This window comes from Antechinus flavipes, chromosome 1, assembly GCF_016432865.1.
Source record: "Antechinus flavipes isolate AdamAnt ecotype Samford, QLD, Australia chromosome 1, AdamAnt_v2, whole genome shotgun sequence".
NCBI classification, from domain to species: Eukaryota; Metazoa; Chordata; class Mammalia; order Dasyuromorphia; family Dasyuridae; genus Antechinus; species Antechinus flavipes.
In genome coordinates, this window is record NC_067398.1 from 580,791,710 (window position 1) to 580,817,241 (window position 25,532).

Here is a 25,532-nt window from a genome sequence, read left to right on the forward strand (position 1 = left end):
AATCTACATATTCTTCTCTACTTCCCCCTTTATGCTCCTTCTCTTTTGTACCCATATATATATATATAAATAAAATTCCCTCTTTAACCCATTCCTAATGAGTGTAGGGTTCCAGACTACCAAGTTTCTTCCCCCATCTAAATCTCTGTGGCAGTTCTTAATGTCTCTCCTCATTGCTATAACCTAATTACTCTTTTTATCTTTCCCTACACAGTTTTGCTTTTTAGAATCAGATCATACTCAGCTCTACCCCATTCTCTTTTTTTTTTTTACCTCCCCATTTATTAATGACAATCTTAGACATATTATTTATATTCCACATATAAAAAATAAAGTTGTCCTTATTGAGTCCCTTGATATTAATCTTTGATGTATGCCTTATATTTCTCATGAATCTTCTATGTCAAATTCTCTGTTAAAGTTCAAGTCTTTTTGTGATAAAATCCTGAGTATATGGCAGTTCATGGAAGGTGTCCCTCTTCCCACCCCCCCTTTTCATTCAGGATTATTCTTAATATTTTTTACTGTAACCCTAGTACTTTTTCTTTTCAGTAGAGACCTGTGGTATCTGTTAGGTCTTATATGATTATAATTGTGGTTCTGTCATATTTGAATTGTTTTTTCTTCTTGTTCATTCTATTTTCACCTTGATCTGAGGGGTTCAGAATTTGGCTATGATGTTCCTGTACGTTTTCCTTTTAAGATCTCTTTCAGGTGGTGATGTTTGGATTTTTTTTTATTTCTACTTTACTTTTTTTTTCTTCTAACACCTCAGGACAACTTTATTTCTTGTATTATTATATCAAGATTATGTTTTTGATCATAGCTTTCAGGTAGTCCAGTTATTCTTATATTTTCTTTTCTTGATCTGTTCTCCAAACCAGTTGTTTTTCTTATGAGATGTTTCATATTCTCTTTTTGTTGTTGTTGTTCTTTATCTATCTATAATATTTTATTATTTCTAGGTCTCTCATAATTTCATGGGCTTCCTCTTGCCCAATTCTAATTTTCAAGGAATCATTTTCTTCTATAAGATTCGATCTCCTTTAGTTGGCTGACTTTCTTTACATAATCTTCTTGTTTTATCTTCCTCTAAGAATGAATCCCAGTCTTCCCTATTCCCATATTAACTTTTTATATAGTTGGTCCTTTCTCCTTAGCCTGCTCTTTTTTTGTTTGTTTATTTGTTTGTTTGTTTGTTTGTTTGTTTTAATAGCTTTTTATTTACAAGATATATGCATGGGTAATTTTACAGCATTGACAATTGCCAAACCTTTTGTTCCAATTTTTCCCCTCCTTTCCCCCACCCCCTCCACTAGAAGGCAGGATGACCAGTAGATGTTAAATATATTAAAGTATAAATTAAATACAAAGTAAATATACATGTCTATACAAAAAGAATCGGACTCTGAAATAGTGTACAATTAGCCTGTGAAGGAAATCCAAAATGCTGGCAGGAGAAAATAGAGGGATTGGGAATTCAGTGTAATGATTCATAGTCATCTCCCAGAGTTCTTTTGCTGGGAGTAGCTGGTTCAGTTCATTACTGCTCCATTGGAACTGATGTGGTTCATCTCATTGCTGAAGATGGCCACGTCCATCAGAATTGATCATCATATGTATTGTTGTTGAAGTATATAATGATCTCCTGGCCCTGCTTGTTTAACATAGCATCAGTTCGTGTAAGTCTCCATAGCCTGCTCATTTTGAAGCAGACTGTTTGTATAATTACTTCTTCTCCTGAGGTATGTCGAGGAAGAGAGTGGATGAAGCCTGTAGCCTCAGGTGGTCCTTCAGGTTTTCCTTCTGGCCTGGAACCCCAAACCAAGAACTCTAACCTCCTATAAGTGCCTGCAACTAGCAACATCCTTGCCCCACTGTTTCTGCACTCAGCAGGGGTGTGCCGATTCCTTCTTGCTCAGTGCTGCATCTTGGCACCACAGGTAGGCCTAGCTTCCCTTATCAGCAGAGGTTCCCTCCATCCTCCTGATTGAGACATCAGACTCCCCACATTATTTAGGCAGGGAATAGCTGAAATGCTAGCTTCTCAACCCAGCTAATTCTAGGTCTCACTTCAGGCAGACTTAGTGAAGCCATTCTGGATATGTTTATACTGGGCCAAACCTCTTTCCTGGTATCTTTCTTTGGATCTTCTCCCATTGTCAAGGAGGATCATTCTTCTGCCTAGCTCTTACTTGTTTTTAACTTCACAATTTTGTTTTGTGGGGGAAACTTAGAGAACTTGGAATTTTGTGACCTATTTTCTGACTTATTCTCCCATCTTCCCAGAGTACTCTCTTGGTCATCTTCTGAAGGCTGAGTCTAGGCACCATCTGCTGGAGTCAGTCTCTGGGTCTCTTCTTACTCCCAGCCCCCCAGCCCCATGTAGTTCTGTCAAACAAATAACTAAAGGCCTTGGGACTGAACTAATCTCAAATTATTCTAAAACTTTTAAGTTGGTGAGAGGCCTAGACATGGAATTCCAGTGCCTACTAGATCACATTGTAAGAAAAGTCCAATTCTAAATTAAAATGTGGGATATCAAAGCATCAAACTCCAGAAAAGGAATATGTGATAGCCCAGAAAATTGGAGGAAGTCCATGTGGCATGTGTGGACCCAATATGATTCTTGCCTAGTGCTCTGGATCCAGCAGGCATGAATAACTTACTCTTTCAAATGCCTCATCATCACTGAGCATTCTGGAAGGTTCCCATTTTTTTATTCTTAACTAATATGGTGACGGCCAAGCCACAAGGGATTTTGCTTCTGGTGCTATGTACTTGTATGCCATTCAGGACACTGTCAGCTTTAGGTGAGGATTTGGGGTCCATGTACTTGTCAAACCTTAACAAGGATAGGAGTCATAAGTGAAGCTTAGGGAAGAGCACTAACTTTAGTTGGGGAAGAAAAGTAAAAATCTTGATTTTTTTTTTTCCTATACAAATATATACCATTAAAACAGAGTCTTAACAATCCTTCTAACTTTGAGTTTTTAATAAATATCTTAAAAGTTACTACCAGGATATTGTATTACCATCTTGGAGCACCATAGCATTCAAGTAGAGGTTTTTTTGATTCTTCACTGTTGGTTTTTCCTATTCCTATAGAACAGAATTCACCAAGCTTAAATTTTTTATTCACTTATAAGCACATGAACTGGTTTTAAACCGTCTTGACAAAGTTTTATCAGTTGTCATATTATACTCCTTAGTTTAAAAATAGCCTCAGATACAGAAATTCAGTGTTTGTACATGACTGAGGACCCAATGGGGGTGAAACTAAAATATATGGATTGGGACTGAATACCTCTAAATGAGTATCTTCCCCTAAACCTGATGATATACATACAGTAGTGCTCAGGCCTCAGATAGGGTATCAACCTATTTAGATTAGAGAATTGAGAAGAACATACTTTTTGTTATTATTTAGGATGCTCTCAAAAAAAAAAAATCTATTGAACAGCAACATCAAATAAGGTTTTCCAGATTCCCCGTTTCCTGCAAAACACTGAATGTGATACAAGTTTTAATCAAGGTTGGAAGTGGGGTCATCCCCAGTCCTTTGAATTTTCTTCCCAGGAAATGCTAGTGCATTGTAAGATCTTACTTTTCAGTGGCAGTGGCAAAGGGAATGGCCAGACATTGAAAGTTATAGGGTCCTGGCCAGTCAGGAGTACCTAAGTGTTCAGTAAAAGATATTGTGGCCTAAAGCAATAACTCCTCTCATCTTCAAACATCATAAATAGTTAATTTTTTCTGGCAAGAAAGAAATAAAATTTTAGTGATTAAAAGACTATCAAGTAATGCTTCATCTTCCAAGATACTAGCTAGTTGCTCTGATGTCTAAGTTAGATTGTATGTGTCTGGATTTTTTTTTTTTTTTTCATCTTTCAACAAGTCTATACAAAAATTCCAGTTAGCTAGGTCCCTTAAAAACAAAAGGTCACTTTTATGTCTTTTTGATTTTTTTTGTTTGGTTGGTTTTGTTTTACAAATTCTCAGCATAAGCTGATTTCCTTCCCTAAAACAAAAGCAGCTTAAGCAGGAATGATGGATTAGGTCCCCTTTATTGAATGCCTGAGTTAGAAAGGGAAATTCCACTTTTTGACTCAAACTGATGATCTACTGAACAAAGGAAGATATCTCTGTAACCATTTTCTTTAGTAGAAAGGAATAATTCTAAAAACCTTCTAGCTAACTTGTTTTAGACCCAAGTGACATAGAGAAATGGCCTCCCTTCCCCTTTCTTCTTTTTCACTGCAATTTTAAATAGCTTCATACATATATTTCCCATTCTCAAGTTAAAACTCATCCCAGGATCTATGTAGCTACAGTGATAATTCTTTAGTATTTGCTACTAGACTGAATCTTTTCAACATTTAAGGCAAAGGAAATATGGGAAGGTGCTTTAACAGAGCCTTATTTCATATAGACAGCCAAAAAATGTCATGCTTATTTTATAGGGAAGTAGTAAGAATGATATTAATAATTTTGTAAAAAGTTCAGGAAACTTGTGCGGTCTTACTGGAAAATTATTTTAAAATAACACCAGCAGTTAGTAGGCATCTCTTTCTACCTCTCCTTCTTCCTTTGGAGAACAGGCAATGGGTCAGCCTAACTTCTTCTGTTCAAAAACTATTCCTTGGGCTTTTCCAGATAAAGAAGCATGTGTGCTGATAATATTGGCTGCTGGTTCTTAAGACCCATTTCTCATTCTGACTCTTATTACTTAATCCAATCTCCCAATTTTCCACATTATTTTGTTAGTATTAAATGACATTTTAGTATTTTCTTTCCTTAACCTCCTTTTTATTCTTTTTATATTTTCTCTTGTGACATCCTAAACTTGAAATGTAACCTTTTGCTTACAATATTATTCCTGCCTTAGTATCTGACTTTTTTCTAAGGAGTGTCTTAGAAAAAAAGATGCCATTGGAATTCATTTCCAGTAATGATTGAAGTTCTTTACTAAGATAATGATTTTTCCTTTTCTCTACTTTTCCTTGACAATGTTTAGGCTATATTTTTGCTATTATTGTTAAATTTTTTAAGATTATGAGGTGATCTTTTAAATTTCATGCCATATTGCTGTGCTTTTCAAGTTTTTACATTTACGGTTTTCCTTAGCAGTAGAGACAGAACCCCAGGGAATATGAAGATACGGTATGGAGATTTTTTTTTTGTATTTGCTTCTGTTTTGAAGTATTACTTCAGCTTCGTCGAATTCATAATAATGTCTTTGTCTTGGTTCACAAAAAAAAAAAAAAAAGTTGACATTTATATAGTGCTTTGATGTTTGCAAAGCCTTTAATATATTACCTCATTACCTGCAAGGCAATAGATTATCAGTTAAACTGATTTCATTATTATTGGGACCTCCAAGCCTGATTACTACTGTTCAGTCATTCAGTCCTGTTTGACTCATCATTACTTTCTCCACAATCCAGCGATTGTTAGCAATTTGGTCTCTGGTTTTTCTGCCTCTTTGAAAGCCAGCTTGCTCTTCTGGTGATTCTCCATCATATATTATTAAAGCCTACCTTGTAGAATCTTAAACATAACCTTGCTAGCATGTGAGATGAGTACAATTGTTCAGCAATTTAAACATTCCTTGACATTGCCTTTCACCGATCTTTTCCAATCTAATGTCCACTGTTGTGTTTGACAAATTTGCTGTCATATTGAGTGCAACACTTTAATAGCATCATCTTTTAGGATTTTAAGTAGATCAGCTAGAAATTCTTTCACCTCCACTAACCCTTTTTAATAATGCTTCCTAAGGCCTATATGACTTCATTCTCCAAAACGTTTGACTCTAAATTAATAACCATACCATCAAGGTTATGATCTGTTAAAATCTTTTGTGTATTCTTGTCACCTCTTTTTAATCTCTTCTACTTCTGAGACTCGGCTCAGCTTATTGAGAGGGCCCTAGGAGTTGGCCATGGTGCTTCTCTTTGTAACTCTTTCTGAAGTTGATTTTTAAAAAAATTTTATATTAAAAAAATATATATATATATATATTCGATTTTTTTGTACTGGGAAGAAGCATGGCATAGTGTATACATCTGGAAGTCAGTAGGGCTTGAATTCGTTCCCTGCCTCTGCCATGTCTTCTTGACAGTATAGTATGTTCCTGGGCAAGGCACTTAACTCTTAGGGGTCTAGGCCAGGCTTTAAGAGCAAATAAGGTAAGGATAGGTAAGGGGATGAACTAAAAGATGTAGTGTCATGAAAACTGAGACAAGACAGTATCAAGGAGAAGAGGGTGATTGACAATGTCAAAGGCTGCAGATGTCGAGAAGGAGGAGAATTTTGAGAAGGCCCTTAGATTTAGCAATTTAAAAGATCTGTTTTTAACTTTGAAGGGGGCAATTTCAGTTCACTAGATTCAAAGTCAAACTTTTAAGTTAGGGCACCTGCTGTAGACAACCTTTTCTAGAGTTAAGCCGCAAATAGCATATGAGATATGGGGTAGGGATAGATGAATCAAGTGAGGTTATTTTTTTTAAATAAGAGAGTCAGGGGCATAGGAGAGAAATTATTATGAAGAAGGAATCAACCATCCCTACTAAATGCCTACCAACTTCCACATAGATGCCAGCCTAGCTAAAGTGGTGGAAAACATGAGGAAAAGAGAGGAAACAAGTAGCAGACAAGTCAGACTACTACCACTACCTTAACTGTCTAGGAATCTGATGGAGACAGCCCTGAACACTGATCCTCAAGAGTCTTGGGATTAATATCACTTCCTTAACATTTATATAGCGCTTTAAGGTTTACAGAATAATTTACAACTATATTACAACTATGATTTCATTTTGTAATCTTCCTACTACTTTCAGAGAATGGGATGTTATTATTATTTTACAGATTTTTTTTTTTTTTACAGATGAGGAAACTGAGGCAAACTGAGTTAAATGATTTGCCCAGGGTTACACAGCTACTAAGTGTCTAAAACCAAATTTGAACTCGGGAAGATGAGTGCTGGCTCTGGAGTCAAGAATACTCATCTTTACAACCTAGCTGCCCTTTAACTTTAATTAGAATTATAAAATGTCATGATCTATGCCCTGAAATGGTGGGCTCCTGTTCATTTATATTATTGTAGTATAGGTCGAATGGCCTATCAGTTATTTTCAAGGTATATTTTAACACTGAGTAGCAGTTAGACTGAATGGTATCTAGATTCTAGTCCCTAATTTTAATGAGCAGAAACAAGAGCACATTGTGGGAATGATCAACTTTGATGGACTTTGCTCTTCTCAGCAATCAGTGATCTAAGACAATTCTAAAAGACTCATGATGGAAAATGCTATTTACATCCAGAAAATGAACTATGGATTCTGAATGCAAGGCAAAGCACACTGTTTTCTCTTTTGTTGTTTTTCTCTTTCTCATATTTTTTCCCTTTTGATCTAATTCTTCTTTAACAAATGACAAATACTGGAAATACATTTAATATAATTGTACGTATATAACCTTTATCAAATTAATGGTCATCTTTAGGTGGGGTAAGGAGGAGGAAAAATTGAAAATCGAAGTATTATTAAAGTAAATGTCAAAAACTAATAAATTTTTTTTTAAAAGTCTCTGCTTCTAGACTGATCTGGGTAATAAGTTTAATTTTGTTTTTCTATTTCTAGAGAAAATAGCAATAGACTAGACTTGTATGTTTTTATACACAGAGACAAATAAATACTTATAAATACTCTATCTAATTCTTGTGCTCTGGGAAAAGATGGCAAAAGACTTAACTTTTTTTTTTCTTTGTCTTTTAGAGTCATTGGTTTCCTGGAAGCAATTGTTTGCATAAAATTTGGGCAAGATCTCTTCTCCAAAACTCAAATACTTTATGTCATACTTTGGCTTCTTTGTGTGGTAAGTTATTTTTGTTCAGCGTAACACTGAACACCAGTCTACAATTGTAGAGCTCAAAAACTCCTCTCTAAAAAACATTCCTCAGGAACCTATCACAAGAAATGTATAGAAAAAAAATCTACTTGAAAGTCTTAAGACTGGCCTTAAACAATTGAGGTATTTAAAAGTTGATGAGTAAAACAGTGACGTAGAGTCAATTCATAGTAGACTATAATACAGGTTAAAAAGATACCCATTCCTTGATTAAAGGAGATCTTGAGGCAGCTGAAAGTAAATACCAGACAATAACATGACATCTTCTTGCCATAAACTGCTTATTGTAATCATTAACTGCTTATTGTAATCATTATCACCTGCTTAGACATGGGAGCAACAGGCAGTTGCAATATAGGCTGCTGTGGCCTCCTGTCTATGAAAAGTGACTAGGCACAAACCTTTCCCCAATTCCCTTCTCCAAAACTCGTACTCCTCTGTGAATTTCCATACCACTTAACATTAACACTTATTTAACTTTTAGTAGATACTGCCTTATATTGATAGTTAATTGTGTGTGTGTGTGTGTGTTTCCAAGCAGATTATGCTCTTTTAGAGAAAATTGACTGATTAATGAGAAAACATAAAAATAGACTGTTGTTGGTTTTTCAGATCTACAAATTTTAATAAAGATCAGAGCTGTCCTCTAACACTAAAGTGTGATTTAAATATTATTCAACAAGCAAAACCTTTTGCCCCTTGGACTTCTTTAAAAAAAAAAAAAAAAAAAAAAGACTCTCTGGAGTAGGCACTTTGTATTTCCCAAAATTCTCCATGAGAGCCAAGTAAATTGGTCAGTAACAGTTGGGTAGTGATCAGTTATTATAAATATAAATGTTCATTACCATACAATGAAAGCTAAAATTACTGCATAGCTTTAGCTGGTGGTTATGTTTAGGATCACCTATAGTCTGGATCTTTTTTTTCTTTTTCTTCTCTTTTCTCTAAACAAAGAGGAGACCTGTGCAATTGCTATTTTATATTATGGCTTTGACAAATTAGTGGGTTCTTGCGTAAGCTTCCACAGGTTGTGAGGGCAAACCCATGAATTATAGGCTTTTGTCTCTTATGACAAAACTAAAATGGATCTCTCTTGTCTTTCCCTGGATTTGGTAAGTTTGTCAGTAACAACAATGTGTTTTGTGACCTATCTTGTAAGGTAAACCATTTATTCAGCAAACATTTATTTAAGCCCCTACTTTGTGCCAGGCTGTAAATATCTGACAGTGCCCTAGACCTTTCATTCAAACCGACTAGAGGGCTGATGAGTTGATGCACTGAGATCGGTTCAAGCACTTGAGGCTAACTACTGATTAGACAATGCTCTATGGACATATGCTTGGAAAATGGCCCTTCCCACTATCCTGTGCTGGCTCTATGATTGGTGTATACAGAGGACTGTAGGAGGGACTAGGGGGTGGAGTAAGACTAGCCCAAAATCACTTTGGTGGTTGACGAGGAAGAAGGAAGTTGGGGAGATTCTGCTTCCATCCCCTTCACTTCTACCCCTAAAGACCAAGAATAAAGACTAAGGACTTTTGCTTATCCTGACTCCGGCTGATCAGGGTGCTGATGCGGTCATCACAAAACCGGACTTTGAAACTTAGTCTCTTGAATATGTGAGTGTCTTGGTTCATTAAATTGATATTTATACTATTTACATCACATGGTTGCTATGAGGAAGAATACTTTGTAAAATTAAAATTCCTTAATAATGAGACAGTTGCCTTCATGCCAAGGCCACCTCTTCTATATGATCCTTTAATCTCATCCCTTCCTGCCCCCCAGTACATTACCTCTCTGTTGTCTTTTCCTCTTTAACTTTTGGCATCTTCCTCAAAGCACCTTCCTTGTGCTTTTTTCTGTTTACAAACATATCCACATTTCTGTCTTTAAAAAAGTTTATTAGTTATAGGCATCTCCTCAACTATCATGTTATTTCTCTTCTCTGTCTTAATCAAACTAAAAAAGGTATTTACATTCATTGCCTCCACTTCCTCACCTTTCATTTTTCAACTCTGCACTCTAGCTTCTGATTACATCACTCAAATGAAATCACTCTCTTCAAAGTTATCACAGATACCTTATTTGCCAAATCTGATAGTATTTTTTCAAGCTTCCTCTCTCGATCTTTTGGTAACATTTAATATTATTGTTGCAATTTTTTCTTTTTTAGATTTTCCTAAAACCATTCTCTCTTGGTTTTCCTTTTTCCATGTCCAACTAATCCATCACTTGCTTTATTGCTTTAACACCCACATCACTGTAAATGTCCACATCCCCTTAAGAACCTATTATTGGTCCTTTCCTCTCTGCACTCTTACTTGGTGACTTGACCAACTTTCTGGAGTTTATTTGCCATCTTTAGGCATATATCACCAGATCTGTCCCAGTCTCTGCCTTGAGTTTCTATCCTGCATCACTATCTATTTGTAGGACATTTCGAACTATATATCCCATAGACATCACAAATTCACCATGTCCAAAATAGATTAATTCACTTGCCCCCAAAACTAACCCTTCTTTCAGATGTACATATTTAAAGTATTCCCTGTTGAGGGTATCCACCACCCTTCCAATTTCCTAGATTTTTAACTTTGGCGTAATCTTTGAATCTTCACTATTCTAAACCACCTCACATTTCTAGTTAATTTTAATTTTAGTCTTTTTACTAGTATATCCATAGCATCTCTCTCTTCTGTTCCATCCTAACCTCTTACACAGCCAATAACCGTAGTTCAGGTACTTGTCATCTTTCACCTGTCTTATTGAAATGGCTTCCTAATTGGCCTTACTGACTAACATAGCTTTCTACTTCTTTCCTTGCTCCAAAAAGTTACCAGAGTAATATCCCTTAATCGAATGTTTCCTTGAGTCACTACTCAGTCTGAAGTATTTTCCTATTGCCTCTAAAATGAAATATAACTGTATTTGTTTAGCTGTTAAAAATCTTTCACAATTACTGTGAATTCATGACTCCCTTTCCCCAATCTACCTTGTAAGTAAAAAGACCTTGCTATGTCTCACATACCATATTTCAACCCATCTCTGGAGTCATTGCACTGGCTGGCCCCCAAGCCTCCTCCTTACCTCTAGTTCATAGAATCCCTTACTTTCTCAAAGACTCATCTCAGAGACCATCTTTTATTATTAGCCTTTGCTAATCTCCCCTACTGCTAGTGGTCTTCCTTTTGAAGCTGTCTTATATGTACTTATACTAACAACTCTTATATGTACTTATACTACATGTTTTTCTCCTGAGAGAATGTATATCTCCTTGAGGGAAGGTAGTATGATTCTTCACACCTAGCACTGTACCTGGCACAAAGAAATCACTTTAATGAATGCTTGCAAAAACATGAGTATCTTATGATCATTAATCAATAGCTTCAAAATGGCATCTTTTAATAGAATTTTCAAACTCATTACCTAATTTTTATTTTTAGCCTTAACACATCAAGTTTTTATTTAGCCAGCTTCATCTTGTACACATGGCATGGCAGAATGCTTGTCATAGTCATAGTTTCTTTTCTTACATGGAAGATAGGCTTCCCATTGATGTATCTGTCATTCTAACACCTCTTTGAGAAAGGAGTCAAATGTCATTATCCTCATTTTAAAGATAGGGCAAATGAAGAATGAACAAGATACCTTGTCTTATCTCTCATTTATTCCACTTGCCAATTAGGACCATGCTATGGACAAAAACCAGAAAACAGGTTACATAGCTCTTGATGCTTAGTCCAACATTTCTAACATCTGTCCAGCATTGTAAGCATTGGATATGATGGAGACATACTGCCAGTGATTGTTTGGATAAAGATATTGCCTTTTCCTAAAGAAATCATTGCCTAACAAAACCAAAAGTTTGATGCACATTCAACTTTGACTTAGAAACCTAGATTTACTCATCTGTTGCAGGGCTTTTTTTTTTTTTTTTTCCCTTCATTTTTTTAAAGTAAGAGACTAGAAATGATCCAAAATTACTTCCATCTTTAAAATTCTAATTCCATAAAAAGTTAAACACATTTGGATTATTCAATCTAAAAAAGAAAGTGGCATAAATTGGGGGAGTTGTCTTCTAGTTTGGGGATAAAGATAGTGTAGTTTTTATTACTACTAAGGAATGCCGAGCAGAAATGAATGAGAGGAGATTTAGATTTGCAATAAGATCAGTGGGTTAAACAAGATTACCCACTATCACCATTAGTATTCAGTATTGTTTTAGAAATGTTAGGTTTAACAATAACAGAAGAAAAAAAAATGGAATTAGAGTAGGTAATTCTCATTCTTTGCCAATGATGATGGTATGCTTAGAAAATCCTGGAGAATCAACTAAAAAACTACTAGAAACAATTAACAACTTTAGCAAAATTTCAGGATTCAAAATAAATCACATAAATCATCAGCAGTTTTGTATGTTACAAATAAAGTTCAGGAGCAAGAGATAACAGAGAAATTCCATTTAAAATAACTGTAGATAATATAAAATGTTTGGGAGTCTTACCTGCCAAGACAAAGTCAGGAACTATATGAACACAATTACAAAATGACTTTCCACACAAAGTTAGATCTAAACAATTGGAAGAATATTAAGAGCTTCTGAGTAGGCTGATTTAATATAATAAAAATGACCATCTACCTAAATTAATGTTTTTCAGTGCCATACCAATCAAACTGCCAAGAAATTCCTTTATAGAGCTAGAAAAAATAGTAACAAAGTTCATCTGGAAGAACAAAAGGTCAAGAATTTCAAGGAAATTAATGGGAAAAAATGCAAGTGAAGGTGGCTCAGCTGTACCAGACTAAAATTATATTATAAAGCCATAGTCATCAAAACCATTTGGTACTGGCTAAGAAAAAGAGTAGTTGATGACTGGAATAGGTGTTTGATTAACCCAAAGACCCCATAAGAAGTCAACTATTTGACAAAAATTGTTGGGAGAATTGAAAAATAGTATGGTAGAAACTAGGCATTGAATCACACCTAACATCCTATACCAGGTCAAAATGGGTTCATAATTTAGACATAAAGGGTGATAGTATAAGCAAATTAGAAGAACATAGGATAGTTTACCTCACAGATCTGTGGAGAAGGAAGGAATTTATTGCCAAAGAAGTACTAGAGAACATTATGAAATCCAAAATAGATTATTTTGATTCTATTAAATATAAAAGATTTTGTACAAATAAAACGAATGCAGACAAAATTAGAATGGAAGCAGAAAACTAAGTGGGGAAAAAAACTTAGAAAAAGCTTTTGAGCTTGAAATGAAAAGGGATTGAAGGAAGGGAGGACTTAGCCTATGTATTTATCCTTTTAGACTGATTTGCTTTGTTGTCTATTCTGAAGACTTTATATTTCAACATAGATCTTCTAAATGTCTTGGCAGAAATTGTATACAATGTATACAACTTGGCAGTTGTATTTTTTTTTTTTTTTTAAATGAAGGAAGGGAGCTTTCATACTATGGTAATTCAAACAAAAAAAAAAGATGAAAAAATAAGGAAGAAGATTGATTTCATTGTACTCTGTTTAACTATTCTAAATACAGTGTGTATTCATGCACACATGCCAAGTACTTATGCCTAGTCATTTGTAAATTTTTTTAATTTGTTTTTTATTCACAGGCTTTTACTACTTTCCTGTGCTTGTATGGTATGGTTTGGTATGCAGAGCACTGTGGTCACCGAGAAAAGGTATAAGATAGAAGAGAGTGATGATACATATTTTCTTTGAGTGATCCCCTTTTGTGTAAGACTTTAATTTGGGAACTTAATTGTGTAATCAAGGGAAACAATCCTTATCAGGACTACACAGTGGGATTTGGAGTTATAAAGAGGGCCGGGTGTCTAACTTCAGGTACTTAGGACATGTACTCTCAGAGGTCCAGTTTCCTTAGCTGTAAAGTAAGAAAATCCTACTTGCCTGATTTGTCCTGGACAGATATTGTGAGGAGAGTATTCTATAAACCCTAACGCACAGTATTAAGTGAATTATTTTGGTGGTGGTGATCATTGCCAGTATCCATCTCATGAGAATTGTCCACAAGAATATTTTCAAGAAGCTGTGTGTTCATGGAGGGAATTGTCTTTCCAGTGATTTATCATTTTTAAGCTATTCTTAAGCTGCAATTTGGAATTTATATAATACTTACACAAGTAATAGAAACAATATTGGAGCCAGAACCAGTTATCTGGTTCCTAGCTCTTACCGCTCTACTCATCTCACTTTGTCAATTGGGCAAATTATTTTACCTCTCTCTGCTTCAGTTTCATTATCTCTAAATGCAGGATAACTCTACAGTGCCAATCTCCCCAGTGGCATGAGGATCAAATGAGTGAATTAAGAGTTAAGATCTGTTAAGTGCTAATAAAGCACTATTCATAACTAAGGTGTGTGGGTTTTTTTTTTTTTTTTTTTTTTTTTTGCTGAGGCATTTGGTGTTAAGTGACTTGCCCAGAGTCCCACAACTAGGGACCTTTAAGTGTCTGAGGCCAGATTTGATCTCAGGTCCTCCTAACTTCAGGGCTGGTACTGTATCCAATGCACCATTTAGCTGCCCCCTGTGGGGGGGTTTTAAATGCAATAAGAATATCTTTGAATCTTTTTTTTTCCCTCCCTTTATAAGCTATTAGTCAAAGACACCAACTTGGGTAACTGCATTCTCACAGCTAAACCTAGTGCCTGAACTAGGTTATCATATTTTCTTAGGTGATTCATTTCTCTGCACTTTTCTCTTCTCTGAAATGAGTAGACTGCACTTAATGTGCTTTAATAATTTATGGTCTCGCATCTCTAAGGTTTGTATTTTTATACTTGTAGGGAAGAATGTGCAGTAATTTATTTTCCCTTTGTTGTACAGTACTTACACACTGAGTACAAAGATTGTAACTTGAATGGACAGCATCCTGACTAATGCTTTTTACCATGCCTCCCTGGAAGTAAAGACAACACTTAACAAAGTTTCTCTTTTTTTCCTTAGACATATTCTGAGTGTGAAGACAGCCCTTACAATTCAGATGTCTCCTGGCTTCATTCTAAGTTTACAAAAGGTATTCTTTTTAATGTCTGATTATTTAAGACTTTTTTTTTTTAAACTGGGTCCTGTATTTTGTTTAAAACAAACAAAAAGACTTATTAATAGTGTCTTTTCTCCATTAATTAAAGCCACCCCTGATACTGCTATAGATTTTCAAATATTCAAAGAGGTGCTGAATACTTTTCTGGAGCATCACTTCCGTTAAATACCCCTAACAGTAGGATCATTGTGTAGGTTATGAGAGTGGTCATTCGTAGTGCTTTTGTTTGTTTTTTGATAGTGGGTACTAGATAAAAATATTGAAGTATTATAAGGGAAAATAATGTGGTCATTTCCACATTTTCTAAATGATACAGTAAACTCCATAAGGGCAGAGATTTTTAAAAAAAATTTTCTTATCCATCAGTCCACCTAATATAAATGCTTCATCCATAGTAGGTACTTTACGATTACAGTGAGGAAGGAATAAGAAGACTTATGCACATCAAATAAAGTCCTGAAATTTTGGTCAATCTTTAGTCCAAGAGTGATCTAGATTATTGGTTTTGGGGGGAATGGGATTACGGATATTTACCATATATGGCTTAAGGAATGACTGAGAGGTTTGTTTTTAATTGCCCCTTGCTCCATAAAATACATTTACAACCCATCCCTAGTCTTGCACATATCTGATCTACAGAGCATTCTAGCTGTAGAAATGACTTAAAATTTTTCTTAAGGCATCAGAGTTATTTAGCATGATAGTGAAGCAAATAGGACAGAGGGTGATGCCATAGAAATATGATGTTGACTATCTGCAAGACATTTAACCTCTCTGGACCTTAGTTTTGTCCTACATAGCAGAAAGAGATGGGGCTAAGTGATTTCTAAGATAGCTTCTTAATTCCTACAATTCTGTGAGCTTCTAATTAATCTTGGAGTTGCTATCTCTAAATTTATTCATTTGGCCACTAGATGGAGTGCTAGTATCAGCTAAGTAGCTTTCGTCTCTTTGGCATTAGCGATTCAAGGAAAGGAAATCCAGTAATCACAAGAGAATGCATTTTGAACTAGGTCTTGGGAAATGACAATGTATTGTGATTCCTTTGCTAGGTACTGAAGAGAGTCCACCCAAACATTCGGGGAATAGTGAAAGCCATTCTTCCAGAAGAAGGAATCGCCATTCTAAAGCAAAAGTAACCAATGGAGTTGGCAAGAAATAATAAAATAGAAAACAAAACCCTTGTTTATCAAAGATGTTCCAGAGTGCCTAGAATTGAGAGTGACACTGGATTGGTTCTGATTTCCCTGTTAAAAGGATAATATGTGTAGAGAAAACCAGCCAAGGGATATGAGGGTTGACTTGGGGTGGGGAAACCCTTGAAGGAAGGCTCATTTCCTCTTTCACATGGATCCTATATTTCAGATCATTGCTTGCCACCCCTTGCCATTTTCCAGTCTCTTCCATCTTCTGTTTCGCTCCCATCTTTCCCTGGGAGAGATAAAGTGTGTCCAAAGGGAGGTGGAGCTGTTTCTTCACCCTTGCCAAGAGCAGTTTTAGTGTTGGATCCATCTTAAATTTTTTCCTTTGGAAAAAGAGCATGAGCCCCAAGGGGAATGGACCTGTCACCAGTTTTGTTTTTCAATCAGTCACTTTGTTTTTATACTTTGGTTGGATTTCTTTATGCCTCTCTGCTGTCAACTATTCTTCATTGGCAACACATAAAGCTTCTGTAGCCTTTGTGGGAATCTTTTCTCTTTAGGGAAAAAAAGGGGGCATTTTTGTTGTCACTGATAAGGCTTCCTTAAAAACACAACTACTCACATGTCAAATCCATGACTTGTCAGAGAGGATATTGGGCTTCAGGCCCAGCCTCTTTTGTTGTTCCATGCAGAATACCCTTTGTTCAGCCTTCTCTACAACATATAAGCAACCTTGTTACAAAGGCAGTGACCGATGGTTTCTGTCCACAACCAGGTGCCTTTTACATTTTATCCTATCTTGTTTTCTTTCCATGGTGTAATGACTGGCATTAAGTGTATCTTTTAGTCACATGGGAGATGCTGGTAAGTATATTATCCATCATCTTTACCATATTTTATAGAATATTAATCCTTATAGTTCACCTTCACTTCTACTGGATTCCACTTTTAAATAAATCAGTTTCTGTTAAAGGTCATTAAAAGGCCTAGTTTAAAAACTGCCTCTACAAAATCACTAATTTCTTTAGAAATTCAAATGGATCTTTAATCTACTTCTAAGAAATTACTGTAACTTCCATCGACATATAAGGTAACATGAGTATGTTAGCCTGTTTCCAAACTTTTCCAAGTGATCAATGACAAATAAACAACATTTTTGTTGTTTATGACAATGATGATTTCATCAATCAAATTGAGTTTTTTCCTAATAAGTGGTTGATGCATTCGGGATTGACCATTGACCTTTAGATATAGGCTTGCTGAAAGAAATCCATTTGTTCCCACATCTTGTAGAATACAGATGTTCAGATGTCTTCTTACTCTTTCCTTCCCCCACCAGGAAACTCTTAGTAATAGATGGGTCATGTTTTTCTTTTTCTGCAAAAGAATTTCGAGGTGAAAGGGTTAAATGAATCAAGCGAACCTGGGGTCACTTCCTGTGCTCTGTGCCTCTTAGAAACGACTTGGTTGTGGAGCCACAAACAACCAGTCTAACAGCCAGACTTGTTAAGTACACAAGCATCAGGAGACACATTGTCCATGGGATAACTTAATTGTAAGAAGTTTAACAAAGGGAAGTTACAGTGATTGGCCACAAGCTGTGTGCTATTAAGTACTTTTAACAAATTTGTACCATTCTCAAACTAGGTTTGAAAATAAGAAAAAAGGTCCAAGTTTTATTAGAGCACTTCTATAGCCCACCAAATGTCTATTCTTTAAAATAGACAGTTGTACAATTTAAATTATTTGAACTTGAAGCTAGTGTTTCTCCCTTCCCCCTACTATAGCTATATTAAATGTTATGACACATGAGGATGGCAGAAGAAAACTAAAAACATTTTCAATATTTATGCATTTATTTTTCCTTCCCACATTGTGCAGTGCCCATTTCCATCACCCCTCCTTTGCTCTAAGCATGTGGCATAGCACTGACTGCATGTGGAAGTTAATTTTCCTGATTAGTGATGTATGTGCTGCCAGTGCAGCATGTTTCTGTGTCCCAGAACCTCTTGCCTGACTTCTTTTCATTTTAAAACTTGGAACAGAGGAAATTAGAGAAGTAGACACCTGTTAAGCAGGTGGTAAATCTCATCATACCCTACAATGCAAAGCCCCGAGATCATTCTTCCCCAGTTCAGCCTGGAACAGCCAGAAAAGTAGCAGAATGTTAAAGGAAATGTTCTCATATGCTTTCCATGCTTCTTTTCCTCTTTGAATTAAAGCTTTTTTTTCTTACATGCAAGAGTTTTTCATGACTTACATGGAGGTTGGGGGGGTGGGTGAGAGAAGTGCTTTCCCTAGTTGGCCAAAACCACAGTTAAGATTTCCTTCAGTTCTTACAGCAGCACTACTGGCTGAAACCAGCCTTTTCCATTCCTGTTTCCATGGATATGGACTTCACATTACCAAAAATAGAATACAATGCTTTAAAGTTGTCACTTGATAGCTGAAGTGATTTGATTTTAAAGCATTTATTCCATTTCCACTGGGCCATACATTGACTACTTTTGAGTGGAAACATTCGTTCCAGACATGAATGAGAATTTTTGATGCATTTTCCGCTGTTAGTGGTATTTGCAAAAAAGTGTTAACGGCTAGGGTTTTTTGTTTTTTGTTTTTTGTTTTTTTGCCTGTCCCCAATCTTTCCATAGCCTCTTACCACTTTTCCCATGTCTGTTTTTCTCATTTATAAAATGAAATTTAGTGTACTTATCTCATAGGGATGCCAGGAAGTTTTATTGCTTTGTTCATTTTGATCATGAAAAATAAATTATTGTCTGTCATTTTCATTAGGCCTAATTCCTCAGTATGTTAGGGTAAGTTAGTGAAATTAATAAAAAATGAAATCAAGCTCTTTCCCAAATACTGAGCATATTTGGTATTATTGATTTCCTCGGGGCTACTCACAAGCCTTTCAAGTACCATTTTCATCTGGCATTTGGTTTTGACTATTGGAAACTACTTTTGTCCATTTCTGTTGGTCAATTCATTCAATCCAGAATGGGGTTGGTTGTTGATTTCTATCCAGTCACTGAGAAGAAAGCTACAGAGTCAAGGTGAACAGGGAAAACTAACCACTAACAATGGTGAGAAAGCTTTAAAGGTGGAGTTCCAAAATAAATCCATGTGCCTAATTGCCTAAATGAATTATACTCAGCTACTAGCAAAGAAGTTCTGATCTTCTGTCCTCTTTTTGTTTAAATGGCTTATGTTAACAACATTCCAAAAGGTGATGTTCTCAAAAGGAGCAATAGGTGTGCTAGGGATGTACTATGAAAATTTCCCTTTCATCAATTCTGACATTGAAATCACTTTTTACAATAATTCAGCCCTATTTAGCAGTGATTCATTAAGCAATGCACATTACTCCCCTCCCTGTGCCTTGCACATAGTAGGTGCTCATTAATGATGAACAAATTAGTGTATGTGTTACTCATGTGTGTCTAGTACTTTTGATTTTATCCTTTTTATGACATCCTAATGAGATGGCTAAGATGAATGGGCCATTTTTTAAAAATCACATTCCTCATTCTATTGTATGAAGAGTATTGAGGACTACCATCAGAAAAGGTTATGATTTTTCTTTTAGTTGACCTGGTAATGTTCTTTTTGGTTAAATAAGATGAATGAGTGGGTGGTAACTTTTATTTTGCTTTTCTGGTTAAGTTTTTTGAATTTTAACAGGCAGTATTGATGTCGGCTCAAGGACAAAAACAATTTACTAGACAGAACTTATTTTTTCAACTTGGATTCTTAAACTGCAAGAACCACCATGATTCTAAAAGCTATTCATTTAATGCTGCCTTTAATCTCTACCTCTCAAATTAGTGACTTTTTTTTAATCCATTCATTCCATCATTGTAGCCTGCTACATGAATTTTGAAGCTGCTTGCCATACAGGAGCTCAGTTTCTGCTGTTTGTTGTCACACTCCTGACATAACTTTGTGGTTTTCAACATGTTTAAAAGCTCCCTTGCCACATCTATCTGGGTAATCCTAGTGTGTATTGCATAGATGTAGTTGTTAATGGCAGTTTAGTTCCCACCAGAAGTATTGTAATTGTGTCCTTACTGTTCTCCCTGCTTCTAGTTTTTTACTTTTCAAATTCCTCTGCTCAGAAGCCTTCAATTGCTCCCCATGCCCCATACAATAAAAATTACAGAACTCCTTAGGCTAGCCTTCAAGACCTTATGTGACTGGGTCCTTTCTAGCTCACACCTCTTTACACACTTAGCATTCCAGCCAAACCAGACTACTTGACTGCATGCCTTTTGTACATGCTGTGCCCTGTGCTTGGAATGGTCTCTGCCTACATCTCCCGCCTACTGAATTCTCTCTCTTTAAGGCCCAGCTTGTGACCCCTCTGTCAAGTCTCCCCCTCCCCTCCAATAAATGTTCTCACCTTCCAAGAGTCTCATTGCCTATGACTTTGGGATCATCCTATGCATTTATCATATTATATGTATAATTATTTGTGAATTTGTCATACCCCCTATTATATTGTAAGCTCCTTGAGGGCAGGGAATTTGTCTTGTTTAATCCTTGTGTTCTCAGTACCTAGAGCAGTGCAATGCACATAGTAGGTGCTTAATAAATGTCCCATTGAATTGAATTCAGACTGTATATAGAATAACTGACTGATTTGAAAGGGGATATGAATGTTTTCTAAATGTAAACATTAAAAAATGACCGCTTGGCCCACAGAACAGCATTATTTTCTTTTTGGAGCAAAGAAGAGGATGTTGGCAAGTCAGTTCCTTTCCCTGTAGATGTGACTGAAATACAGGGGCATCATTCACATAATAGAAATTGCCCGAGGTCTTTGCTTTCATAGCTGATGCAACCATCTCAGCCACAGAACAATATTGGGCCCTGAGTATTAATTATCTTAAATTCTTTGTTACTGATCCTGGAAATCATGCTCCAGGATGCCTGTAAACATTGAAGCACCAATAAATAAATGCCGCCTCAGCAGTGAGAGAGTTCTTGAGTAGTGGAGGTATGTAGCCCTTCTGCTGGTGACTGCTCATCCTGCTTTGGTGCCTTGGTTTAACAAGGATACCAAGCACATGACTCTTACCCGACACTAAATACAACTGACGTGTCACTATTCAAGTTGTCCAACTATGCTCTTCTCAGGAAAAGGTTTGCCTTTTTTTTTTTTTTTTTAAAGTAAAATGTGGGAATAAAGAACCAAAAGCATTTTCATGAATAAAGTATGCATACAATAGCTTTAATTATACTATCAGATTACAAGCTGGATTTATATAGTGCAGTGCCCACTGGAAAATCTGGATTGTAAACATCATTCCCACTAACGTAGCAAAAATAAACCTTGATTCATTTTCACTACACACATGAGGGAATGATTATGGATTTTAAGGGTTCAGCCTGGGGAAAGCAAAACTTGCCTCCCCAAAAAATCCCCTTTAGAGATTTCAACTTCTATTGTGGTAGGCAAAAGTCCTTGGAATAATTGCAGAAGAGACATGGACCTGGTAAGTTATAAACAGCCAATCTGAAGACTCAAGTACATGGGCGGTCGTGATTGTAAGCGTCTCCTAGTTTCCCCCCTTACATCAGTCGTAGCACCGGACAGCCCGGAACTTGCTACTCCCTCTTTCCCTCTTCCCCACCCCCAGAGTAGTTGGGGCCTGATGATCTCAGACTAACTTTTATAGATGGTTACACCACCAAGCAGCTCTCCAGATGTTGGCTTCATTTGTGATTAACTGGACATGTCCTCAGTGGAAAGAGTAATAGGTGTAACCCATCATTAAGCAAGCCCAGAGCTTTTTCTTGTGTCTCGTGGTAAGCACAATCTGCCTCTGGATTTGACATCACTTTTCGTTGCCCTTTTAAAAGTCAAGACTCCTGTTTCCAAAATTCCCTTTTGTATCTTGTTTTGAGATCAAGTGCTTTTGTAAAGATTCTGCTCTGGGACTGCTGAGCTTTGGGCGGCAATTCCTCACACCAGGGGGCAGCCTATAGCTCTTTCTGCCCTTAGGAATCTGATTTATGATCTGGGAAGGCCATAAACCTCTGCTCTTCACTTCTGAAAAACAGAAAAGTATGGGAAAGAATGTAAATTATAAACACTGAATTCCTATGATCAGCAATAATGTAAGGGCCGATTTTTATTGTAGAGTACATATGGATCTAATTTCTTAGGGTTTGCTCTGCCAGGACCCCCAATAATATTTCTAAAGGACAGATAAAAGTGAAATGCCTTATTGAGTTACCAGGGTTTTCCAAATAAAAAACAGTATTTTGGGGGTGATTCATTGGCTAAAACATTAAAACACTACCCTACACCAAACAAGGATGCAGGAGCATAGTTAATATTGGTGACCCGTGTTAACTAGCCTGCCCCAACACAGGGGTGTTTAGGTTTGCATCTTTATCCAAACACAGCTCCAGGTCTTTTTCATTCAACAAAATCCCAAATTTTAGCTTCTTGATCAAATCAGACAGTAAGAAGATTTTTGGCAAAACTTTTTTCCCCTAAAATTTTGAAATTCTGCTCTGAGCTCACTAACTAAAAGCAGGTTTGCTGTTACTACTGCCTCAGAAGGCTGGCTATGGAGACACATATTGAGGCAAAAGCAGAATCTTATTTGAATTTCCATACTAGTGATAGGCCAGTTTTAGGCTTGTATTTCACAAGCAAGGAGAGTTAATTGCTGTGCTAAAAGAATTAGAAAGATGATAGAACTCTTCTACTATTCTCAAATAAGGATCAAATGCTTCTGCAGATATTTCTTCAGTATTCAGATTTTATTTATGTCCCAATTTATCCTAGTTCAAAATGGTTATGGACAAAAATTACCATTTGGTTTCCAAGTTTCCAATGTGCAATTATACTGCCAGAATTTTGAGTTTGGGTTTGAAGTTGTCTTTTTTTTTTTTTTTTTTCTTTTTTGAAGTAGGATTAAATTGTGACAAATATCTATTTGTGTAGAAGATAAGTATTAATGAAATGGAAACTGTAAAAAATACTTAAAAGATTTATTATTTTGACATTTTTCAATACACCTAGGCCATTACCCCTTACCTTGACACAATTTGGCCAATCAGCTCCTGATTTGGGGGTTGAGAAAGGGAGGTGGCTTTCAGATTAGGAGAAATCGTTTGTCTGCTTGCTAGGCTTTCAGACCAGACAGGTCCTCCTCAAAGAGCAGCTTCAGGATTAGATCACCACCCTTTATCAGCAGACTTCACTGTTACTCTGCATGAGCTTACTCCCAAAGGTAGCATACTCCCACCTGCTCCTTTATCTCTGTGATTCAGAATTCTTGGCTACTGAATAATAAATCCCACTCCCCAAACTTAGCTGGCCACTCCCCTCTTCAATGCCCCAGTCCAAATCTGCCTTCAGTCTTCCACTGTGCCCTCTGGCATCCTCTATAATTAACAAAACTTGCTTTCGTGTTAAATTTCTTCTTTTCCTAGTCTCTCTCTCTCTCTCTCTCTCTCTCTCTCTCTCTCTCTCTCTCTCTCTCTCTCTCTCTCTCTCTCTCTCTCTTTCTCTTTCCTCCTTCTCTCCCTCTCTCTCTCTCTTTCTTTTTCTCTTTCTCTCTCTCTCTCTCTTAAATTAGCTGATTCCTGACTTTCATGATGATACTTCTGCTAACCCTTTCAGTTATATTTGAGTTTTCACCCATTGCTGTCTTCATCCTTTGGTTCACTGGTGATTGTAGTTGGGAAATGTGCTTTCCAGTCCCAATATAAGACTACCAACCCCCTCTTCCTCACTCCCTTACTCCCTCCTTCCTTTCCTTCCTCCTTCTCTCCTTCCCTCTCTCCCTTCCTCCCCGCTCTTCTTTCTCAATAAGTTCAGTGCTTCTTTCATTCTACTATATCTTTCCTCGTTTTAAGAGACTTCAAAATGTATGCTGGTATTCCTTTTAATATCTTAACTCTTCAACTGTTCAACCTACTCAAATTCCATGATTTATTCCTCCACTTTACCTAAGCTGCTCACAAGGATGGCCATACTCTTGATCTTTCCATTACCCACAAATGTTCCACTTCCATGTTCAAGAATTTGCCTTTACCCAGTCAATTTTTTTTTTATCTTTGCATCTTTATGGCTTCTTCCTAACTTTATTCTTTATTCTCACTTCTGATTTTATTCTCTTTGTCTCTTAGTACTATCCCAGGCTATCATCCCTGCCCTGGCTATTATAATCTTCTTCTTCCCAGTTTGACTTTTTGGTAAACCAATTCAAATCTACATTATTCTCTAATCTTAAATATCTTGATCCCTTTTCCTATTGATGATCACACTTTTCTAAACTCTGCTGCTGGATTATTCCCATCATTCCCTTCCTTAAATCCTACTCATACGCTGCTGAAAAGGACTAAAGGAAAATTTAAAATTGTGTTTACTGGGTCCACTATAAATATATTCTAGATGATCTCAATTGGGGTTTTTGCCACAGCAGGGCAATCCTACTGCTTCTCCCTAATTCCTAAATCAATTTACCACAGCAACTATTCCAAGTTTTCTCTCCTCAGATTTCTCTAACTACTGCCAAACTCTATTCTACTGAGTTTCTTCACCAAAACCATTGCAGCCATTTCCCAGAGACTCTCTTCCTCCTCTTCCCACATTTCTCTGACTTCCTCTCACACTATCCTCTCCTTCACTACCATCTGATGATAAGACTACCCTTCATCCTGCTAAATCTAATTTCTTTACATGTATTCTTGATCTAGTATTCTCCAGCAGATTGCTTCCCTCCATTATCATTTTCAGTCCTCAGTCAATGTATATTGACTCTTTCACTATCTACAAACACTCAAGATTCCTCCATCCTTCAACTCACCTTAGAATGTACCACGACTTCCAAGGAATCATTCATTTTTCTCCTTTTCTTTTCTGTTAAATTCCTTGAAAAAACCACTTTACAACTAGAGTTTCCAGCCTCATCATTGAACCACAATAACTCTACAGATTTACCAGTGATTATGGATGATCACATCCAATGACTTTTTGTTTTCTCAGAATTCATTCTTTTTTATTACTCTGTAGCATTCAACCCTGTTGACTATTTCCCTATAGATGCTCTCTTGTCTCAGAGTTTTTGTGACTGCTCCATCTTGGTGTTCTTCCTATATGTCTGATCATTACTTATTGTTCTTTTTTGCTAGGTCTTTCATCCAAGTCATTCCTAGTTATATGTGTCTCCCAAATCTTTGCCCAAGGCAGATTTTCTTTTCTTTCTATATTCTGGCTTAGTGATTTCATTCTTTCCCATGACTTTAATTATGATATCTATGCAAATGATTCACAGATCTATTTATCAAGCTCTAATTTCTCCTGATCACCAGTTCTGAAAGACCAGATACATATTGAATACTTTGAACTGGAGTTCTTAAAGGCATCTT

General features: G+C 36.4%; 1 protein-coding gene across 1 annotated transcript in view; it reads left to right on the forward strand.

The window, feature by feature from the left end:
• PTDSS1 (phosphatidylserine synthase 1) overlaps positions 1 to 20,751 on the forward strand; it is a 55,025-nt gene extending 34,274 nt beyond the window's left edge. The window contains exons 10-13 of the mRNA XM_051970887.1: positions 7,782 to 7,881; positions 13,546 to 13,614; positions 14,901 to 14,970; positions 16,050 to 20,751. Coding sequence (XP_051826847.1) covers positions 7,782 to 7,881; positions 13,546 to 13,614; positions 14,901 to 14,970; positions 16,050 to 16,159 — 349 coding nt within the window. The 3' untranslated portion in view covers positions 16,160 to 20,751. The remainder of the gene's footprint in view (positions 1 to 7,781; positions 7,882 to 13,545; positions 13,615 to 14,900; positions 14,971 to 16,049) is intronic.
• Positions 20,752 to 25,532: the final 4,781 nt, after the last annotated feature.